The sequence below is a fragment of the Tupaia chinensis genome, unplaced genomic scaffold (genome assembly GCF_000334495.1).
Source record: "Tupaia chinensis unplaced genomic scaffold, TupChi_1.0 Scaffold000248_2, whole genome shotgun sequence".
In the NCBI taxonomy this organism is placed as follows: Eukaryota; Metazoa; Chordata; class Mammalia; order Scandentia; family Tupaiidae; genus Tupaia; species Tupaia belangeri.
In genome coordinates this window covers 3,111,079-3,119,054 of record NW_006159727.1, presented here as the reverse complement: position 1 = coordinate 3,119,054, position 7,976 = coordinate 3,111,079, and the positions used below count along the sequence as shown (strand labels likewise).

At 41.6% G+C, this 7,976-nt stretch overlaps 1 protein-coding gene across 1 annotated transcript in view; it reads right to left on the bottom strand.

Moving 5' to 3' along the window:
- Positions 1 to 7,976, bottom strand: part of SRPX (sushi repeat containing protein X-linked) — a gene marked incomplete at its 5' end in the record, with an annotated part of 84,105 nt that overhangs the window by 23,939 nt on the left and 52,190 nt on the right. The window contains 2 exons of the mRNA XM_006148901.3: positions 1,344 to 1,520; positions 3,213 to 3,404. Of these exons, the coding sequence (XP_006148963.1) occupies positions 1,344 to 1,520; positions 3,213 to 3,404 (369 nt within the window). The remainder of the gene's footprint in view (positions 1 to 1,343; positions 1,521 to 3,212; positions 3,405 to 7,976) is intronic.

Sequence of the window (7,976 nt, the reverse complement as noted above, 5' to 3'; positions counted from 1 at the left end):
TAAATAAATAAAATTCCCTTCTGTTTGAAATACCTAGAATGGTTTCTTTTTTTCTGACTACTGACCAATACAAATACCTACCTAAATACAAGTACCTACGTGGCCCCAAATGTTCATCATGCCAAGGTTCAGAAAACTTGTCATAGAGCGTGGTCTAGTAGAATCCCAGGCTCCTTTCCAAACCTGCTGAATTAGAATCTGCATTTTTACCAAGGTCCCCAGGTGATCCCTATTCACGGTAAGGCTTAAGACCAGGGCCTTAGGATTTGAGCTCTATTTGAGCTCCGCAGAATTCTTGGAGGGTTCATGGTGGAGCTAAGTGCTGGGCCCCACTCCTAAAGTTTATGATTCAGCAGAGATATGTTTGTGGGAAGGTGGGGGGCAGTGATAATTTGTATTTCTTTCTTTTTTTTTTAAAGAGAGATGTGGAGCTAAGTGCTGGGCCCCACTCCTAAAGTTTATGATTCAGCAGAGATATGTTTGTGGGAAGGTGGGGGGCAGTGATAATTTGTATTTCTTTCTTTTTTTTTTAAAGAGAGATTTTTGCTATAGGGCACATGCACTAGCCAGAGAGACAGAGAGACAAAAAGCAAAAAATCACTGCCAAGAGGGGATGGCCATGCCTCAATCCCTTCTTTTCCATTCTCCCCTTGGGATTTTTGGCATGCATGTACACACGTCTGGCATGAGTTTTAAGCTGCCGGGTCCAGGATTTGAACCGCTGTCAACTATGTGGTAGTCCAGCCATGTAACTATTATGCCATCTGCTAGGCCCAATAATTTGTATTTCTAAAGAGTTCCCAGGGCCAGTGACTGCTTCTGCTGCTGCTTCCAGGACCACATCACGAAAATCATTCACTCCCTAACAAACCCAGGGTGAGATTAGATATCCAAATCCCTCCCAGGTAAACAAAGGGAGCGCTTGCTCACCACCAGAGTCAACAACAAAAGAACCCCTTCTGTTGGCTGAAACATAGATACATCGATACTTTCTTCAATAATGTCCTTGCATGTTAATAACTGCTTAGTGCTACAGAATGGACCCCTGTACTAAAGCACCAAGTGTACTGCACCTCTGCCAGCTGTAGCTGCCTTAACAGCAAGTCAAGGAAGAGGCCAAAGTCAGATGAAAGCCATCAGCTGTGAAGTCAGCTCTAAGACAGAGACTGAGATTAGTTCCAGGGCTGAGCCAGAAAGCCAGGGATGAAGCGAGCTACTGAAAGCAGAGCTGGCTGCTCATGCTTTACATGTGGAATACTGAATGCTCCCTTTAAAACCCACTCTGTAAACACCATCTGCTTCTCTCAAAGCATGTGCCTCCCAAGACTGCGACACTTCCTTACCCACACAGGAGGCTGGTCGGCCGCTCCAGGCCTTGTTATCCATACATGTGACTGTCCGCTCCCCTTTCAGTGTGTATCCTGGTGAACAATAATACTCACACCGGGAGTTAAAGTAGGCACCATCTACACACTTAAACCCTCCATTGGCTGGCATGGCAAGGGTAGGACATCGCTTTTCTGTAAGAGAAGAGAAGATAGTTGGCATTTCTTAGTTTCTGTTCATAGTTTCAGAGGCCAGAAACTCTGAATTCATAGAGTGAAAAGTTCATTTAAACAGTACAGATAGGGACCAGCAGTTAGCATAATGGCTATGTCGCTGGACTCCCATGTAGTCGACCATGGTTCGCATCCCAAACCCAGCAGCTTAAACTCACGCCGGGCACGTGTGCTTGTGTGCCCAAGATTCCAAGGGGAGAATGGAGAAGAAGGGATTGCGGCGTGGCCATCGCCCCTGGCGGGTGATTCTTCGCTTTCTATCTCTCTGTCTCTCTCTGACTTTATGGCGAGCGCACGCACCCTATAGCAAAAACCTCTCCAAAAAAAAAATTCAGTACAGATAAAATTAGATAACCGATGGATGTTTGTAAGTCACACAAAAGAGACAAAAAGTTCCATGTCAGACTGGCTCAGGTATCCCAGCTAAGCCACTGTCTAGGGTTGGGCTCCCCAGAAGCAGGCCCTGCAATAAGGTTTTGTGTGCAAGTGATATATTAAGGCCATGTTCACAGGGGAGACCAGAGAGGAGGGGATAGGAGAGGCAAGGAATTAGAGGGAGCCAGGCAAGGTGCCATCTCAGGCCAAGTCAGCCTCAGTTTAATTCCTCAGGGGAGCTCTGAAGCAGGACTCACAGCTCAGAGTCTGTCCTGCCTCCAGGCAAGGAAGCTGGGCTTTCACAAACCTTTAGGCTCCGATATCAGTCATGAAACAGGCTGCCCACAGGGGATGCTTTCCCTATTAAGAAAAGGACAGCAGTCCCAAAGGAGCAGTTTCTTATTCCTCCGAAGAGGGTCTAAAGTGCACGAGTAAAGCGCTTGGAAACTGGGAGACTGATACACAGAACTGGTATAAGGGCACTGGGGCAAAAGGTGCCCAGGGAGATCTGGGTGAAGCCCCAAGTGTCCACCGATGTCAGTTGCATATCTGCATTACCCAGCTACATGCCTAATCCTCAGTTTCCTCCTGACAATAGTAACAGCACCAATTTCATAATGTTGCAAAAATGGAATGTGTGCAAAATGCTTAGCAAACAATAGGTGTCCATTAAGTGATAGCTGTCTTGTATAACAAAGCCAGCTAAAATGTGCTTCAACAATGCTGTACTACTTGCAGTTTTCTAGGTGAGACATGTCTTGTCACAAAGCTCCTAAAATTCTCTTCTAATCTTGTCCTCTGAGGAGCACTCTCCCTCATAGAATAAGCATCACTTATTCAGAGACTCTTTCTGTCCACCCTAGGCCCCACTCCTTGAGAGAACACTTCTTTAATCTGCTACCCTAAGTCCCTGATTTAGTACCAGTCCTTCAGTTCTTATTTCATAGTTTACACCTCCACCTGCTACCCCTGAAGCTATTTTGTGAGACCCTTCAAGGCCCAGCCTGTGTCTCATTGTTTCTAAACCACTACCTCCTCTTCAGGATCCAGCACTTACTGAACACACATAACCTCTTTGCTGAACAAATATCCTCCCTCCCCTTCTCCCGAACTGTTGATCACATCCTACTCTCTAAAAGGAACCATCTCACTTCTTACCACATCTTAGAAACCCACTGGCTTCTACCCACAAGGAGAGTTTTTCTCATCAACATTCAGTGTGAAACAACTCTGACCCTAATTATCCCAGAGGACACAACACAGGGATGGATTACTCACGTTTGCAGATGACCTTGCTGGACCACCGTTTGTTTGACTGGCAGACCAGCTGGGAAGAGCCATGAAGCTCATAGCCCTTCCGGCAGCGAATGTCACACCTGGTTCCCAGGGCCGTTTTGTAGTATCCTCCTTGGGGGGCCCTGCAGTACACATCTCCGTACTTCACTTTGATGGGGGAGCACCATGGAGTATCTACAGGTAGCAGAAACAAAAGAGGAGAGACACAGGAAGTCAAAATGCAGCTCCTCACTCTCTTAGTCCCAGGCTGCATTTTAGATTTTGAAGCTCAAAATAGTGCCCCATGTTTGCTTAGGTGTCTGGGCGGAGATGTTCTGAACATGGAACTGGGTGTCAGATAAATTTTAATATGAATCTATTGGGTTGTTGGAAAAGTCATGACGTATTTTTTTCTGTTTTTTTTTTTTTTGATGCAAAACTCATCATGACTTTTCCGACAACCTGACAGATTCCTACATAACCAGCTGTATGATCTTGAACAAATTACCTGACCTCTCTGAGTTAATCCCTACACCTACATCACTGTGTTATTGAAAGGACTAAATGTTACAATGATTATTTTCAAGCATCTAGCATAGTCCCTAGCACATAGTACAATACATATTCAATAAATGTGCTTTTTAATATTGATCTTAACTTGAGGGACGTTGATATCATTGTGACCCCAGCCACCCATACATAGCTGGGGGAGGGAGGGTCGGTAGTTAATTTGGATTTCTTCTGAACTGCACACATATTCTCTGTAAAAAGTAATCAATTCTGCTGTCAATTAATTTGAATGAAGCTGCAATTTTCAATATTTGCAATAAGGTGTTATTTTGGCTTACAGTCATAGAACAACTGCTCCTGATAGGGAAGCAGCCTCTGCCTTTTGAGATAGCCTCAATGATTCCAATTTAGCTACACCCTTCCCAGCTGGCAAAGTTGACTTTGTCTCATAGTTACCAGAACACGGCTAAGAGGACACGAATAAATCAGAACCTCTCCTTGTGCCTTTGGAAGGTACTCTCTGAGATCTTAAAAATGTGGGCAAGACTAGCTCCTCGGTGAGGAAGTTCTCACAGTGGCCGATGGACCAATTCCCATGATCAACTGATCAACCGGGACCAATGATGAACCAAGCACTTAATGCCATAAACGGGTCACTTCCCTGCTGCTGCCTGGCTCATTACTCCACCTCAGCACCTGAGCTGTCAGTGAGTGGGGTAAGTGTGCCATCATGTGGCTGGGAAGGAGTATAGCCTCTGTTTTGTTTTCCGGGAATTCTCTTCTGAGGATGTGCTTCTTTCTGAGTGCCTCTCAGCCATGAAAATTAACAATCTTGTTCAGGCCTAGTGCATGAACTGCTTTTTTTGCTTTTGCACTTTCACATTCCTTTTGGCTAATACTTTTATCATATGATGCTTTACAGAGAGCTGCAAGTGAATGCTAAACTCAGGACTCAAGCAATATTCCCAGGACTTTCTGGGTGAAAGTGATGTCCCAAGGGCTCAACCTAAAGTTGTTTAGGTTTAGTTATGTGGATATAGTCTTTTGGGAACCCACACAAGGCCTACAGGCCTTCCTTCAACAAATTTTCCTTCCTCTAAAGGCTTTAAAAGGTAGTCTGTAAGTACTACATATATTTGTGATATATGTGTATATGACCTGAATATATAGAACCTTGTGCCACATAATAACACTTAAGTCAACAATGGACTATATATACTGTATATAGAGTGGCAGTCCCATAAGATTATACCATATAGCTTAGATGTGTAATAATTAGCCTGTACACCTGGGTTGGTGTAAATACACTCTATGTTATTTGCACAATGAAATCGCCTAACAGTACATTTCTCAGGATGTATCCCCATTGTTAAGTAACATGTGACTATATCACAAATTCACATATTTCAATGCAACCTACAATTAGAAGATTTTGCCCCATATTCTCAGTCTTTATATTCTCCTAGCAGTGCTGGCCACATGTCCAAAAACTATGTTATTGTTAATATAGGAGGGAAAAATCTTGTTTTTTCACTTATTTGCAAAAGGAATTTCTTTGAGATTACTTTCTAAGACAAGGCTTTGGAAAATGTTTTCACAGTTTAACAGCTCTGCAGTGACCATAATTAAAATGGCAGTGAGTGACTTGAAATTTAAGGGGGATGCAAGTAGCATGAACTAAATTGAGTAACAAAACCTTTAACATAGAATGGTCTAGAAAAATGAGGCTTTTAAGAAGAAATATAATCTAAATGTATTATTCTGGGAAGAATTTTTATCCCCTGGACCAATGTGGTAAGTGTTCCAGTTGACTGGAGCTTCTGGGGTATACAGGGAGACTCTGGATATGGCCAAAACACCTGTTCAGACCCAAGTGTAACATTTGCTAGCTGTGTGACTCTGCACATGTCACCTACCCTCTATAATTCTTGATTCCTTCATCCATAAACAGAGGATGAAACTGATATATCTCTCACATACCTTCCCCCTTCCCTCAGTTAATGTGAATATGTGAATATGTTCCTAGGAAAAGAATAAAAAGTGATGCTTTCCATATACTGGAAACACAATAAATGTTGGTTATTTTCACTTTTTTTTTTCTATTATCTAAATTTAATTTAATTCAAAAGCACTACTGAGTGTATACCTGTTCCAGATACTGTGTGAAAGCATGAGGATCTAAAGCCCTCAGATAATAATGGGTTGCCTCTAACTTTTAAAACTAAAAAACTTTTTTAAACTTTTAATGCATAAATTAAAGGTATGCAACAATGATGTTTGATATATATATATATATATATATATAGTGAAGTGATTACTACATTTAATCAATTTAATTGACAATGAAAACAATTTCCTAAGAACAACTGATTCTTTTTTTTTAAACATTTAGAGTTATCCTTTATTTTCCTCCTTTTTCCATGTTGCTTATATTTATCAGTTAGAAAATCCTTTTTTTTTTTCAGAAGAATTGATTCTTAAACATAATTCATGAGTTTCAGGACAGGTACATATTTTTGCTATCTGGTCTACCTTCTACACTTTGGATGCTATGAGGTAAGGATAAACACAGAACAATATCCTGAGGGCTATCCCCAGGTCAACTCCTACTGTATATGTGAAGGGTCCTCTGTGCATACAATATTTTAAAAATATTTTTCAACAACAGACTCAAAGGAGAAAAAGTTGTGTTTTTTTTAACAAACAAAAAAACCCTCTTAATTAGTTACGTTTTATGAATCAGAATATCTTGTTTCAAATATCTGATTAACAAGTCTGTGCTTTGCTTGATTGTTTAATTCCTAAGGCTATGAAAATAAGAGATACCGGTAGGAATAAACATTTACATTCTGAGGCCACAGCAAATGTGGTAGAAGGTGGGAAACACACCTGGACAGAGTCACCAGGAACCAGTCATTGTATCAGAAAAATTGTTCACTTGTGTGGAAGGTGAACTTCCACATAATTTCCTTCAACTGAAGGAAGCTCTCCAGCTAAAGGCTGACCACTACTACCCTGCTTTTCCTATAGCTCAGCTATATTAGAACAGAGCAGGGCAGTGCCCCCTCATCAGAATATGAACAAATTTCCTGGGCATAATGCTATCATAGTTTTTACTAACTAATTTTCTTCAAATGATTCCTCCATGGTTAGATGAACCAGATTCAGAGAGAAAGCATCTAAATTTACCTTCATTTTTCCCAGGGCTCCCTAAGCTTCAGAGAAATATTTCGCCAGCAGAATTATTTGTGGACATACGTACCTGAGCCTGCATAAAAGGTTCTTGATTAGGCTTTCTTACACCCGCTGGGGTATGGATTGCTAGAAATGTGTAGAGATGGAGTTCTTTATCATTAAGTCATTTGAGCAACACACTTTACTTATCATTTCGGAGCCATGCTGGGCTCAGAAAGAGCATGATGAAATGTGCTTATGAAAATCAAGTTTTCTCATTCCCCATTCATCTCAGTACATTAGCAGCAGTGGGTCCAGATTTGACCTTGAGCGGTTTGGTTTACTCTGGACAATTTGGCTGTAATGTATGAATCAGGCAGAACTCACAGCTTGATTTTCACTTTCATCAGCTAGAACTTGCCTTTGCAGAAGTGAGGACAGTAAAGAAACTAATGTGGTAGAAGGTGGGAAACACACCTGGACAGAGTCACCAGGAACCAGTCATTGTATCAGAAAAATTGTTCACTTGTGTGGAAGGTGAACTTCCACATAATTTCCTTCAACTGAAGGAAGCTCTCCAGCTAAAGGCTGACCACTACTACCCTGCTTTTCCTATAGCTCAGCTATATTAGAACAGAGCAGGGCAGTGCCCCCTCATCAGAATATGAACAAATTTCCTGGGCATAATGCTATCATAGTTTTTACTAACTAATTTTCTTCAAATGATTCCTCCATGGTTAGATGAACCAGATTCAGAGAGAAAGCATCTAAATTTACCTTCATTTTTCCCAGGGCTCCCTAAGCTTCAGAGAAATATTTCGCCAGCAGAATTATTTGTGGACATACGTACCTGAGCCTGCATAAAAGGTTCTTGATTAGGCTTTCTTACACCCGCTGGGGTATGGATTGCTAGAAATGTGTAGAGATGGAGTTCTTTATCATTAAGTCATTTGAGCAACACACTTTACTTATCATTTCGGAGCCATGCTGGGCTCAGAAAGAGCATGATGAAATGTGCTTATGAAAATCAAGTTTTCTCATTCCCCATTCATCTCAGTACATTAGCAGCAGTGGGTCCAGATT